Source organism: Dromaius novaehollandiae, chromosome 2 (assembly GCF_036370855.1).
Source record: "Dromaius novaehollandiae isolate bDroNov1 chromosome 2, bDroNov1.hap1, whole genome shotgun sequence".
Lineage (NCBI taxonomy): Eukaryota > Metazoa > Chordata > Aves > Casuariiformes > Dromaiidae > Dromaius > Dromaius novaehollandiae.
In genome coordinates, this window is record NC_088099.1 from 125019729 (window position 1) to 125035112 (window position 15384).

At 41.1% G+C, this 15384-nt stretch overlaps 1 protein-coding gene across 4 annotated transcripts in view; it reads left to right on the forward strand.

Annotated features, from left to right (window-relative positions):
* Positions 1 to 5748: 5748 nt before the first annotated feature.
* TPD52 (tumor protein D52) overlaps positions 5749 to 15384 on the forward strand; it is a 106405-nt gene continuing 96769 nt past the window's right edge. Inside the window, exons 1-4 of one of the 4 annotated variants that reach the window (XM_026100680.2) lie at positions 5749 to 6017; positions 10865 to 10980; positions 12554 to 12702; positions 13623 to 13724. In XM_026100680.2, the coding sequence (XP_025956465.2) occupies positions 5894 to 6017; positions 10865 to 10980; positions 12554 to 12702; positions 13623 to 13724 (491 nt within the window). In that variant the 5' untranslated portion in view covers positions 5749 to 5893. The remainder of the gene's footprint in view (positions 6018 to 10864; positions 10981 to 12553; positions 12703 to 13622; positions 13725 to 15384) is intronic. The other 3 variants (XM_026100683.2, XM_064507368.1, XM_064507369.1) reach the window with 3 other exon arrangements.

Sequence of the window (15384 nt, forward strand, 5' to 3'; positions counted from 1 at the left end):
CAGCAATATTTCTGTAGCATGTTTGACTGCTTCAGTCTCTTAATTGGGGGTCAGAATCTCTAGAAAACAGCAGCATAACTGGGATAAGTAGCTCAAGTCAAATAACTAAATACAAATTCCTATAGAACTTACCTGCCAGCCCTTTCACTCTGGATTTAAGTTAATCTTGCTTAGAAATGTTTCTTTCTGTTCATACAGTTTGCCCTGACTTTTCCAAAGCTTATGCAGTACACTACCTGATCACCGATTCTGGGGTACTGGCTACTGCTTCCTTTGGCCTGGACTATTACTGTAGGTTGGAAAAACTTGTCACCCATTATTGCTGGAATGGGCAATGTGACTGTTTTGATATCCGAGATGCAAAACTTTCTGTAGGCAGCATCCCTGCCATCTGGTAAAAATCTTACAGATATTAGAGCAGCTGTCTTTCAAAGGTAGTGGAGAACCTGTGCAAGCTTAGAGACTTCTATTTGAGATAAATGGGTTAAGAGTATTGTGGTGTCAACTTGTCTAGCAGCAAAATATGCTGAAGTGTGGATCTACTCTTTCACAAACAAGATCTGAGGAAATTTGTCTGAGTTTATAATTGGACTGTGAGAAGAAAGGAGGAGAGAAGAGAACTGCTCCTTTCACTAAGGCATGTGTGAGCAGACTGAAATGTTACATCCTCAGACCTGGTGTAAGAAAAGAGCAGCACTAGCAACCTAGTAATCCGTAACACTTGAATGCTTTCATGTTGTAGGATGGCATTATGTGCTGGGAGAAGACTGAGCACTCTAACAAGACTTTTAAGAAGGTGTGAGTAAAGGCAGAGTTTAGTCCTAAGAAAATTTTGGAGAAGATACTTCTATACGAAGAAAAGAAAGAGAGCTATCAGCTGTTAAAGGGAGGGGGCAGCACAAAATGTAAACTGGAATGTGAATGCACTAATTTAAGGCTTAGTGTTTGGGTTTCTATCCTTTTCCGTCATGGTATCTATCTGTATTAAATTAATGCAGTTTTTAAGGCATTGGAGCAGGTGATGAAAGCCTTCACTCATCTGTAAACTGGTAAGAGCTTGAAGATCAAGTCGATACTATAAAATCTAGATTGGCTTAAGATGCTTAAGTGGCTTTCTAGCCCTTAAAATGGCTTATGCCCTATAAAAGTCAGTTGGAGTGGGGACAGGCGGCCTGACTGTTGCTGCCTGCTTGGGACCTACCCGGGAAAGATGGGTGTGGGGGGAAGATGTGGCCGGAAATTTTCACCCCGATGGCTGTTTGTGGAAGGGCTCCTGCTGATCTCGCCTGTCGCCTGACTACAGAAGTGACCAATGCAAATTCAAACCAGTTATAGCCTGAGCAGGAAGTTGAATCTTAGCCATCATCTCTGGAATAGCAGACTGAATCTTGTTACCGTGCCGGGGTGGGGGGGAAAGCAAGCTCCTTCTCTTCCTCTTTAATGACTTTTCCCCCCAGAACTACTCCCTTGCCCCCATCATCTTTTGCCTGCTGAGCTAAGGGCTGAAGTCATGAAGTCAGGGCTTGCCCTGATTACGTGCGCTGGTACATGAGTTTGGCATTTCTGTGCTTAAATATGATGTGAACATGGGGCATCCAAGATGATGAAGGCACCTGTGTGGCAAGAGAACTCATTTGATGAAGCATGGATTTTGTGGATTGCTTTATCTAAAGTACATCCAAAATTTGGATCTTGTCCTAGGGTAGCCTCTGCTTTTCTCCAATTCCGAGGCATTTTGAATTTAACTCTCTGTATGAAATGCTGCTGAATATACGGCTTAGTTTCTTCAAAGGCTAAAGATGGAGTTTGATTTTACTCTAGCTGGGTTTCTTTAGAGAAAGAAGGATATAACTTTCTTGTATACAAATAAACTATTCTTCTTCCGCAAGGCCTCAGCATGCGTGAAAGGCAGTTTCTCTGCAAGGCTACCACAATGTTTTATCCTTGCTTAGCCAGCAACAAGATAGAAATGTTTTAATGCTATTGCCTTATTTAAATTGCTGCTAGTTAGCCAGGAGCTAATGTTGGAACTATAGTACTAGGTAGCAGGTGGTTATCTGAAGAAAGAGCACAATGTCTGACACTAGGCAGGGAAATATCCGGTTAACAATGTTTGTTCAATTTTAACTGCTTTTCTAGCTATGCAGAAAGTTCCCTCCCTTATGATTGATGACATGCACAATCTGTGCTAACTAAATACTTACCTGGCAAAGCTTAGAACGTGCTCTCTAACCTTAACAGAGGGGATTACATTATGATTAATGGTAAGAATTGTGGTAGTGCTTTGCTGAGGCCTGCTGAGCCTTTCTGAGCCACTTTGTGACATTCAGTTGAACTTGTCAGTAATTGGTTCAATCATCCTTGACAGAAGTAATCTACTTTTGTGCCAGTCTTTCAAGCACCAGCTTCTAAAATGGTGTAGATGACCAAGTGCTGAGCTCTTAGTTATCCTGACCTGGTAAGGACAAACGAGTACTAACTCTGGAATGGCAGAGGTTTATACAAAGCAATCTTCAGTTTTAATCTTTCACATAGTGAGCAAAAGCCCACTGCTACCTGTCTCTGGAGCAGGTAAGTCTTAGTCCTAGGCTTTATGATCTCTTGAGGTACTGGCTTGCTGCTGCTATCTGCAGTAATCTAGGTAACGGCTTTAAGAAGTGGGCTTCACTTACTGGGCAAAGACCAAAGATGCTCAAGCATTTAGAATAACTAAGCCAAAAATAGAAGTTTGACCTTAAGATTCAACTCTAAAATTTAGGTATTGCAGCAGAAAAGCAAGGTATGTCTAATGGGGAATGGTTTAACAGCTTCAGTTTCACATTGAACCAGTTCTGTGTGCTCTGAAGTACTGTGAAAAGTGGGGAGAGACTAAGGCTATTCAGTGGGATATTTTGGTCATGGGAGGGCCCTGCTTCAGAAAGGCCTCATGGTAGGGTTTTTTGTAAAACTTTAATCTTGATTCCGGCCATTGTGTAGCAATATTCAGACTGTGGGGAACGGATAAACTCATCAAAAAGCTTCACATGCAGAACAAAACCTTTTCTTGCTTTTGATTCCTTGTGGTTGCTATCTCTTTTTCTCCCTCCTGCACCCCAATCTTGCTTTGCTTCCTCAGGACCATTACTTTAATTTGGAAGGTCCCTTGAGGAGAAGTTCTTTCCTCCTCCAAGATGCACCAAACCAGAAGCTAACAGGATCTATCTTATCCAGAATGTCTTCAGGAAGTATGGGGAGGAGTGCTGCCTTGCTGTGCCCTGAGTCCCTGGGTACTTGGAAGAGAGAGCTACTGGGGAAGAAGTGGGTAAAACGACTGCTATGGCTGGCAGTGAGGTATTCGTCTTCCCTGAAGTGAATTACTTAGGAATGATAGGTAACCTAGAATTCTCCTGCAGCTGTTTTTTTGGAAGGATAGGCCGCAGTCCTGTACTATGCAGGTAAGTGTTTCTCCTTATAGTGTGTTTTTCGCACATGGAGGCTTAGATTTGTATCCCAGCAAACCGTCCCTGTAAACTTGAGTTTGGTTAAAGTAGCAAGGTATTGTCCCATACCTGTCTCAGACTACACAGAAGATGTGTTGGAAAGTTAGGCCCATACGCACTTCTCTCTGTGGCAGTAACAGACTAGCTCAGTGCTTCATCCATAAGCAATGTGTTTGGTCTTAAGACTGACAGCCTGAGTGTCTCTAGGGAGGGGCCTAAAACCAATTTTTACACAGTAAAGATATAGGAAGAGTACCAGATTCTTGGAACAGAAGGTATGGGGCAAAACTGAATGCAGGAAGTTTTCTGTAAATAGCTGGAATGTAAATCCTGAGTCCAGGAAATGCCCTTGGCCAAGATAGGGTATTCCTGATCATTAGTAAGCATGAGTGAATCTTCCTAAGGTGTTCTTTTTCCTTTAATAGCTATTTCTAGTTGTTGTAATGTGCCAACATTGAGCAGTGTTACCTTCAGTGACCCTCCAGGGTTGTGAAAAGTCTGAGGTGGGAGAGTCAGCTTTTCAGATGAGATTCGGATGAACTTTGGTCTCTTTTTCTGTGTCAGGAGAGTGATGATAGAAAATATTCAGGTTTTCTAGTATGCCACATCTAATAATTTGTCACCTTGTCTAATCCATTTAGTGTAACTACTGTCTGAGCCTACAGAAGGAAGTCCATCCCTCTTGAGTTACATGAGGGAAAGCTGCAAAACAAAATCAGTAGGAATTCATATTAGTGTGCTTGGTTGATGGAGAGTATTGGCAGTATATTACTCTAGCTGTGTTAGTTTTCTGCTGTTTCTGGATACTCAAAGTAAAATCGGTGACCAAAGCTCTGACCTTCATCAGGTGAACTTTGTGATATTTCTGGCAGACTTCACAGCCACAAGTCAGAAATGCAGAAGGGCATTGTATTTTTTTTCCCTCGAGTGGGTTTGGAATGTAGCAGAGAACTATATTTCAAGTTTCTTCACTCTCATTATTTTTATGAACCCGCAGGTAACCTGCACCAGAAGCCAGCGTAGGTTTGCAGTCTGAAGGAACTGCTCCTTCATTAGCCTGAAGGTCTGTTCCTGCCCACGCTGACTCCAGTGGAAATGGGAATTTAAAACTTCAGAAGTAGCACAGTTTCTTCTGGTATTCCTAAGGAACACAGTGCCCAGGCTTTGCTTGGCTGTGCCGCAAGGCTGCTTCAACTCTCTGGCTTTGCGCAGGGGATGGCTTACTGTCTGATTACCACCAGCTCCATCTTCAGACATCCCTTTTTGACAGAGGAGAAGACTAACTCCCATTTCATTGCGCACTTCTGCGTGCAGGATGCAGCTGAAGAACCCAGATGAAGGTGTGGAGCTGGTAGAGTTTAGTTAAGGAAGCCTTCACGTGGCTATAAAGGTGATCTACCTTGTTAGTGAACTTGATTTATTCAGTGAAAGAAGCTGATCTTGGAAGGAAAAAAAAATGTAGAGAAGCACTGCAAAACGGCTGAGTGCCTCCTTTATGTAAGAAGCATTTCAGCTTGCTAGGCGCTCTGTTGGGCTAAATCTTAAACCCATAGCATGAAGTCAGATGGCTCGTGTAAGCTGATCTCTCTTCACAGTATACGTGTCAAAACGTAAATGCGTTTCATCAGGAACATGCATTCCGGTGTGACCAGTTCCTGGCTCTAAGCGACTCTGGTTGAAGCACCAAGGACATAGCGATGTTTAACAATCTTTTTCCTAAAAAAAAGCCTCGTACCCTGATATGTTTGGACTCATGGGCAAATACTGTAATGCACACTAGCACCTTTTTTTAAAAAAACCTATTGGTAGCCTTCAGGGATGAGTGCTGCTTTGTCATATCCCGGGGTAACATTAGGGTGTGATATTGGGCTAGCAGAGGCCAGATTCTGGCTCGGGTTATTACAGTGGTAGAAACAGCTGGAGAAACAGAAGAGCTGCACACCCAGAATTTTCCATTAATCAGAGGGAAAAGTCCTACACAGATGGTGTACAGGATAGATTATGGCTAGTAATCCTTTTGTGTCCTAGAAGATTAAGGATATCCTGGTGTAGCTGCAGTCAGCTGACCTTTTTTTTTTTTTTTTTTTTATTTAAATGATTGAAAATTCTTGATGTAATTCTGTGGAGGACGAAGGCTTTTCTGGAAGCCCGTGAGCCGCGTACTGCGAATGTTTGTTGAAGGAACGGTCTGTTTAAGTCCAGCCCCAGTTATAAATTTACAGGAACTTAACCTTGTGCCATGTAAACACCATGGTTAGGAAATTACTCGCCAGATGGCTGTATCAAACCTGACAGAAGCATAAAATTCAGCAAAACAGAGCGTGGGTCTTGCTGCATGAGGGAGGCCCCGCGGAGAGGCAAGATGGGCCCTTCCCCGGAGGGAGCGCGCAGCCGTGCCCGCTGAGTTTGCCGGGATGGATCTCCATGAGGATTACAAGTCACCGTTCGACTTCAATTCTGGAGTGAACAGAAGCTACCTTTACCTGTCGCCTGGTATAAACCTTTCTCCGCCTGGATCACCTGTGCTGAGAAGCTCTGGTAACTTGCTGATCTTTCTTTTTTAGAAACATCCACCTGAAAAGTTGAATGGCTGGTATCTGTGACAAGGAACCTCTCAATTTAAGAAGCTGTGGGATTCGGCTGAAACACAGGTGTAAATGAAGCCAGAAGGTGTCCTGCTGTTAACTCTGGTAGTTTGGTAGATGCAGTGTGCCATGTAGGTAATACCTCGGGTGATGTAAATTTTCCACTTTGCTTGGTTTCTTATTTCTTAACTCAGTAGAAAGGCTGTTTGTGGAAGATAAAGTGAGCAAAAAAATTAGGGAGAACTTCTGCAGGATTGGGATAATTGGCCTAGTTTGAGTATTAGCTTTTTTTTTTTTTTGTTGAGGTTGGAATTACATACTTTTAAAATATATAGAGCACTGAAGTTATACTAATATCTGCTGTTGCCTTAGTGTTAGAAATATCAGTGATTAACAAAATTACCCTTAAAACCTTTACTGTGTTCCACCTAGCATTTAAAAGGCTGTAAATCTTAAGGCTGTAGCTGCATGCCCCGAGGCAGCAGCTGTAGCGCAGCAGCAGCAGCAGCAGCATCTAATGCTTAACCACGCTAGTTTCTACCTGATAAGCTGCTGTACAAAACAGCGAGTTTTTACCACGTCTTTCCTTTCCATTCTAATGGACATTATCTTCCTTGATAGGACTGCATATAATGCTTTCCAGAACCTAATTCTCCGTAATTGCTCTAAAAAGTAGGGGAAGCTTAGCCCTGCCTCGGGTGTAGCAAAGCAAAACTAAGCTGCAGAGGAGTTGCCTTTTCCATGGGCTTATTCCCTGAAATCTTTGAAGCGATGTGCATAACCTGGGCAAGCCCTGCACAAACCGCTCCGTGAACTAAGCGAACGACAGGCCTCTGTGGAGTGGTGGTCAGTCAGCTTTCCCTTAAATTCCTGTGTCGCCCCCCTCTTCCAGAGGGGAAGAAGCAGTGCTTTGGATCTAAGAGCAATGCATCAGAATAGAGACCAGTCTTTCCTCTCTCAATTCACTCTAAATGAATATATGATCCTATATTTGGGAGAAGCCAAAGAACTTTCTTCCCCAAGCTGAAGAAATGCTTGTTTGACTCTGGCTTTTTCACTTAGATAAATGGGAAGCACTTACATTTGTTCTTACTTACGTACTGTAAAATAAGTCTGCTCTGTAGTGATGTCACTCCCGTGATTGCTGAAGTGTTGGCGTGATCTTAAAAACTTGTAACAGCTTGTACTCTTGAACTCTAGTGAACACCTTTTCTTCTTTAGTTTTGCCAGCTGTATGGTGATTGCCAAAGTGTTTATTCTGCCTGACACAGAGTACGTCTGTCTAAAGAACAAGCTTTATGAAGACTAACCCTCTCCCTCCAAATGCTGCTTATCTAAAGTGACCAATACTTCCTTGAATGGCTGATGTTTCTTGCTAGTCTTTGAACTCAGGCCAGAAAAAATGGTAGGAACTTCAGGTCAAAATAGAGCATGAACTTGGGTTGGAAAAAAAAACCCAACAAAAACAAAACCCTGAAACCCTAAACCAACCAACCAACCCCAAAGCTCATTCCAGACCAGAAAACCTGGGTGCAAGTTGAATGGCTATAATACTTTGCCTACCTTAGCAGGCTAATGGGGGGTTAAGTTTTATTCCCCTGGCAGTTCAGGAATGTGTTTTTCAGAGTCCTAATCAATTAAATTCTCAGTACCTTTACTTGGTTCATTTCAGTAGATCTAATAAACTGATGGGATAGAGTATGTCAGTCTTAGTACAGGCACCTAAAAACTGACCTTAAAACTAGGTAAGACAATAGTATTCCCAATATTGGATTTCCCTCTACAGAATTTTCACTGCATTTAAGAGACTTGAAATGCTGAAGCTAAACTTGGTCACAGCAGTCAGAATATGAAACTACTAAATGAAGTGGTTTGCTACTCTCAATATATGTGAGAGAAATAATGCAATGAAAGGTAACAAATTGGAACGCGACAGCAGGCGTTCTACAGGGGAAGAGAGAAGAGCACACATGGCAAATGCTCTTTTGATGTCAGATTGAGCTGAACTATTTCCATCTAGCAGCTGACTGCTTTTCACCTGGTTTCTTGCCCCCCACCCCACATAAATATCCAAGGTGTGCCGTGCACCTTTCTCTGGGAAGCTGGCTGCAAGTCAGGATTTCATTGTCTGTCAGCACTAGTACATGTGCTAAATTTGGTTTGTAGCCAGGCTGCTGCAGAGTTTTGTGGGCTATCTGTCTAGGCAGCTGCTTCTTGATCAGGCTGGTTAGCTCTTCCTTCCTAGCTGTAACAGTGCAGGTGCACCCTGTACCCTGCAAGTGCTGAAGTAAACTGAGCAATGGGAGTTAAGCAAGGAGAGGGGATGTGAGGCAAGGTGCCAGAATAAAGGCAAATGGAGGGTGTTGGATACTAAGAAGGGAACTAAAGTAATCAACTGTGAGGAGGGGACGGCAAGAAGAAGGAGGCTTGGTGAGATGTACAAGATGAGGCATGGAAGACTCTGAATAGCAGTGATTTCCTTCTTAAAAGATGTAGAAAAAGGAGAGGGAGGAAAGATGTTTCCCTAACTTCTTAGCTTTGAATCTTAAGGTCAGTGTAAGTAGTGAGCAGCACAAACTCCCTTAAAACACTAGTTTTCCAAAAATAAGATATATTCCTAAAATAGAAACTAGTAGTATAGGAGATAATCCAGCATGTTTTCCTGCTGCTGAATTCACTTGATCTATTTTTAGTGAGATAATCCGTATGACTCTTCATAACCAGATTGAACAGACTTTCAGCTGGATGTGCTAATACTCCGTAGTCTGTGATCTTTGGTACTTGCAAACTTTCTGAAATGGCTTCTGCAGTGGCAAGTTCTGTAGTGCCTGGAGGGGTTGCAGAGCTAGGAGGTCAGCGTTCAGAAAGAGGTTAACGCACCAGCGATTGTAGAACATCAGAGAAAAATGCAGTCAGAATCATTACTGTTTTCCTTCAGTTATGGTAACTAGCAGCACAAACAGCAATTTAACAACAAAAAAAAGGCATTTTTGACAGCTTGATGTTAAGAAAAGGAAATATGCTAGTGGAATATATAAATAAAGTTTGTAGGACATGGGCAGTAATCCTTTGTGTTCAGTGCTGTAGTGCCATGCTCGGTTTGGGCATTAGTCTTAAAACATTCTTTTCTTCCTAGATTCCTGTCATAAAAGTGTGTCAGAAAACCTATAGAAACTATATTTTTAGTCCAGAAGCCAGACGTAAATCTCTGGAAAAATGTGGCATAGACTTCATAAATAAAAGCTTGCAGAATGGGGGTTAAGTCATTTTCTATTTCTATATGCTTGCTTATCAGTATACTCCATTGCTAACTTAAAAATGTTCTGCCTGTGTAGCAGTGTGCTCCCTATAGAGGACAAGTATTATGGATACAAATACAGGCAGAAAATGCACTGTTATGCAGAGAATTTGTGGAATCAAGCTTTACTTGATTCAAGGAAAAAGGGCTCTCCTTTTTCAGGCTTGTCAGCTGCTAGGATCATGTTTCATAGAGTACATACAGCTAATCTTGGACTGGCAAAATCTTTTTTTCCAGACTTTTAAGTTGATCGTGTTGTAGGTATTTGATATCAAGGTTAATGATGAAATCATAGTGATGATCTTGTTGCTCATCAAGTTGTCCGATTCCTGGACCAACTGGTATTACATCGTGCCAGCAAAAGCTGCCATAATGAGGATGGAATTTTATCTGTTTTTAACAGAGTGAGTAGCTAATATCTGGAAAAGATCCACATGTAACTCTTTCACATTTCTGGTTTATTACTGATTTACACATAACTCTACCCCATTCCTGGCTTGTTTAGCTATATATTTATCTTTATACATGCACTGACCCATCTACTTCCAAACAAATGAAAAAATCCTTGGTTAGTTTTCTTCTAAGGTTTTTTTTCCCTTTGGTGCTAATTGGAAAGCAACATGCAGCAGTTTTACTTCTTGAATAGTCTGTTAGTTTGTGGATTCCAGAACCATTCCAATATCCAGTCTTTCTGCAGATCAGCGTCTTTGCAAATTAGTATAGGTTTCCTTTATTCTGACAAACTATATGTTTGTTTCAGCTACAAGGATTCAAAATGGGAACTCTTGTTGGAAAATCTGTTCACTGCATTGAAAGGTGTTTAAAATGGAACTGCTTTAATGTTGAGGAGGAAAGCAGTGGCTTGCTTCTAGTTCTGCAGTACCTGCGCCTTGCTAGCCGCAATGGTCCCAGTTACTGGGGACAGAGGGGTTGAGCAGGGTGTGGTGGCAGGTTCATACTTGCAGTATAACCCCTTTCTCAGTAAGCAATGTGCTAAGAACGGGCATTTTTCTCTGATCCAAAGACCAGTGAAGGAGGGAGCCTTCTGTGTTGATCTTGACTGCCCCTGATGCTGCTAGAGTTTCATGCTTCTTGAGCAAGATAGAGCAGTAAGTGCATAAAACTCCTGTGCAGATGTTGCCTGTGAACCACTGGTTGAGAGATACTGCTCTGTTACCCTGGTTTCTATCAAAGCAGTGGGCCAGGTTGTTCTCGGTGTGTTTCCAGTTCCCTTCTATAGCACGTTTTCAGTTCCTTTCAATAGTCAAAGTTGAGATTTTAAAGCTCAATGAGATTACACTGAGCTTTAAAGCAACTCGGTAGAAGAAAGTCAGTGGAATGCCTTCCTGTTTCTTGCGCACCGGAGTGCTTGGGGACCGTGACTCCAGTGTCCTCTCACCCGTTTCACCTGTGTGCTGGCACAAAAGGGATGCATGTTAACATCTAGCTGCTCTTTGACAAACATATCATGATGTGATCTTTAATGCTTTATTCACCTCAAGGACTGCTGCGAACTGACCCTATACCTGAGGTTGGAGAGGATGCTGCTGCTACAGTTAGTATGTCGGAAACACTGTCAGAAGAAGAGCAGGATGAACTAAGAAAAGAACTTGCTAAGGTAAATTTGCTAGTCTCTTGAAAATAATTCTCAAGCTGGTCTTGAGAAGGAAAATCTGGGGTAATGCTGTTATTGAAATGACTGAACATGGAGTTAATGCTTTGCATGTTCATTTGTTGAGTGTCTAAAGCTGGGTACAGGACTCCTGTGTATTGGGGGAGAGAAATGGTAGGTGTCAAAGAGAAGAGAACGTCCAGTTCTTCCTATGTGGTAGGTGTCAAAGACAAGAGAAGGTCCAGTTCTTCCTATGGGAACTGAGCTAGAAGTACTTATCACATGCAGTTCAAACCAAGGTGTATAAATGTATAACCTTTTTTTTTCTCTCAAATGAGAAAGGGATAAATAAGCTATCAAAGAGCATGAGGCTGGAAGCTGAAGCCAAGTATTGCCTCAACTGGTGTGGAGTGACTGAACCTGTTATTTGCATGAAGGACACTTTGCAGTAATATGTGTGCACTGCCTTGCTAATGGCTAACCATGTAACTATTCTTATCCATAATTCATAGTAGCAGAAAAATGTTTAACTTTTAAGAGCAAGTTAAAGTAGTATTCTTCAAAGGGGAGCTAAATGTTTGAACCTGGTACATCCATTCCAAAGCTGATAAACTCAAGCTGCATTGAGTGACCAGGCTTTTCCCCTTTGTAGCTCTGTGCGACTTTAGGACCCTAAAGGATATGCAAGACAGAACTTATGCCTAAGATTGGTGTACCAAGGTTAGCTGTGAAATGCCAACATAGCTATTTAATGCAGTGTTGGTTTTACTCCTGAGGATTATTCCATGCCAAACCAATCAGTCAAAGATGGCGGGCGAAGTCTGGTCCTGCTAAGGTACATCATGCTGGACTGAGGCATTGAAAATAAAGGTGCATTGAAGATACTGTTATTTCTGCAAATGAGTATAAATGAATGGTCAGCCTGCCATCCTAAAAATAGTGGTTAAGGAAGTAGGGTTGAACGTATGCCTTGGCCTTTATGCATCTGGCCTTAGTGCCTCTGTCACATCTATACAGGCCACAAAATGGCACTGTAAAACTGGGGAAGGCATTGCTGTGGCTGGATCCAGCCTAAAGTTGCTGGGTTAAGCCACAAAAGAACCTTTCAGTTTGAGCAAGGAGACAAAACTTGTGCTTGGAACAGATGTGCTCTGAGTTTCCTGGTACTGTTTTAACTTGGTATCTCTTCTGACTTGAAAGAAAAATATAGGCTTGAGGGTGGTCACAGGTTTGACTAATTTTTGAGCTTCATGTAGGCTGATGATATCAAAAGGTAACTACCCTGTTTGGTTTAGACCACTATCTTGTCTCTAAATGTCCTGTCTTTTAGAGCTACCAATTTCCTTTTGCATATTCCAGTAACAGGAATAGCTGCAAGTATATTTCTCTGTGACCAACTGGCTCTTGTTGTAGAGTACATTGGATTTCCTTTTCAGAATTTTGAAGTAACTGAAGCAACATTAGAAATATGTCAGCTTCTCCATGACTGATGCTTAGTAGATGCTTTTGTAAATACGTAGTTAAATGGCTGCTTAGATCACTTGTTAACTTACTGCTATCATCAACTGTGCTGCCGTAGGTAGAAGAGGAAATCCAGACACTCTCACAAGTGCTAGCTGCCAAAGAGAAGCATCTAGCGGAAATCAAGAGGAAGCTGGGAATTAACTCGTTGCAGGAACTAAAGCAGAACATCACCAAAAGCTGGCAAGATGTCACATCAACTACAGCGTATGTACCAGTTCATGATAGTCTGCCTCAGCTGTTGAGGTGAAAACTGTATAGTTCTTGTGTCATGTCTAAACTTGCTGTTCTTGTGGGACTAGGTGATGATAGATAGATATTAGGAAGTTAAGCTGCACTAAAAATTACCTGGATAAATCATTGCAGCCTTCTTCCAAGAAGGCTACTATTAACCATGTTATCTTGTGCAAAATAAGAATGAGCAACTATAATATGGGAGATTTTAATACACTTCTTGCCTGACAGAGCAAAGCACTACTTAAGTAGTGCTTGAGTGTCCTAAATCGAATAATCCCTTCTCTTCCAAACTGAAAAATTATGGTAAACTGAGCTGATGCAGGAAGAATACGAAGTGATGGTTAATATTCTTGCCAAATAAAACCATTAGCTTAAAGACAGGAGTGAACTGCCTCTTCCTGCAATTAATGACTCTTAGAGACTGTAAGATGTACCTCTTGCTAGGAAAGCTGTTATGGTTAAGTTTATTGACAAGACCATTCTGTATAAGGTTTTAGATACTTGACACAAAAACATTTGTTATTTTTTCCTGTGTGTCTATGATGTTTCTCTTTTTAATTTTCATTTTAAAAAGTCCTACAACAGCAGGTTGCAAACACCAGTGATTTGCAGGTAAATAAAATACTAGTGACATTAGAGCATTTTGCCTACAATTGCTTTGGGGGTAGGGTAGAACTGGAATGCTGGTGAATTTGATCTGAAATGTGAGGTGGCAGAGATGCTGTAGCTGAAAGGGACTGCAAGGATTGAATACAATCTCTTTTGTAGCTTGTTCAGTCCCCCCAAAAATTTGAAGTATATCTTTGGATTTGATACAAATTTAAGTACACTAAATGGTTCCTTATGTGTTCTACTAAGATAACTACAAACTTAATTTTGTTTGAACACAGATACAAGAAGACATCAGAAACCCTGTCTCAGGCTGGTCAGAAGGCCTCTGCTGCTTTTTCATCTGTTGGCTCAGTCATAACCAAGAAGTTTGAAGATGTGAAGTAGGTTTCTTTAGCTTTTCCCAAGTAGTTGCATTTTTGATTTAAACAGCTAATCACTGAAATAAGCCCATGCTGTTAACGTACCTTGCTGTTTACAAGTTAATCTATCAAGAAGCCTCAGCATCTGTTTTAGGACTGCTGAATGACTTGCTGCAAAATGTGCTTGTATGTCTTCACTTACGCAGCAGAGTTGAGTGGTGTGTATTTTACATGTGCAAGAGAAATAGTGTGTGCTATTTCCTCCGCTGCTACTCTGACCTTCTGGTAGCATTGCAGGTGGCAGTGTCTTCACCTGTACTTGCATATAGCATCGTCGTTTCCCTTCCCTCTTTCTCAGTCTTTGGAATGCTACACTTAGACTTTGTCTTTAAACTTTTTTTTTGGTGTTTCTTGTATAGTGTGTTTGGATTCCTTAAGTCATGTTTATTTCTTTTTACGCTGTTCTACCTCATAGCAATGGCTTGATTTTATTACCATTTGTGCTTGCTAATTCTTACATATTGGCATACAAAAACTTGTTTGACCTTCTGTGTCAAATGACGCAGCCCTTCATGCAAGGTAGGGCAAGTTTAGTGGTCATTTTTAGCACTGTATGTGTTATGAGCTTCATGAAAAGTCTTCCTGAATGCAATTCATTCATATGCTTACTTTATGTTTTTTTGCTTGATTATATGTTCCAAAAGTAAGACTTAGATAAAACTGCTCATCTCTGGTTGTAACTTATCAGGAAGAGTGGATCAAGTTTATCTTTTCAAATATTGGACAAATAAAAATTACACATTATAAGACAATATTGTTGCATTGGAAAACAATGTAATAAAATCAGCCCTCTGTTTTAAAGTGCTGCCATTAACCTCTTTTTTGCTTTTGTAAGTCTAATGAAAAAAAACTACTTTGAGGTGCAGCTACACAGTTAAATACTTTGCTTCAGATTTATCAGAACTTCCTTTCTCTCTTTAATGCTTACTCTGGCATTGTGCAGACTGCAAGCATTTTCACATTCCTTTAGGTAAGGTGGGCACAAGAATTGTTACTAAAATAAAGCATGTAGAGAGACTGTCTCCATTAAAATCTTTAAATGACTTTTGTCTGTAAAAGTAAGTTTCTTCTCCAGTGTTAGGAAATGTAAAACTGAACTTCTTTTAATGTCAGGGAAGGCATTTCTTCATGTTCACTTAATAAGTGTCTCAGAACACGAAATCTTGAGAATATGTAATCAATGACACACACTCTCACTCTCTTTCACTCTCCCATATGTGTGCTCTCTCACTCTATTTCTTGTTCCACGTGCTCACTCTGTGGGTCACACTCTCTATCTCTCCTTCTCTTTGTATGTTTCTTTTTCTTCTTTTTATTTATTTATTCTTTTTGCCTTTCACCCTTCCCTCTGCCCTTCTCTCTCATAAGAAAGGAAGCTGTTAAAATGGTAAAGAGACACGACACAGTTTTGAGGTCAATGGCATGCAGAATTCCTTCTTTTCTTTGTCTGTACAGTGTTTGTGCCTTGATAGAATAGCAGTTCCCCTATTAGTGTCTATTACAGCAGTTGTTCAGCACTGTGGCTCTAATCTAAATTAATAGAGTCTAAATGAAAAATAGTTTATGCATTCTCTGTTCATAGTTTGTCCTGTGAAATTGTCCTTATCTTTGAACAGTTACT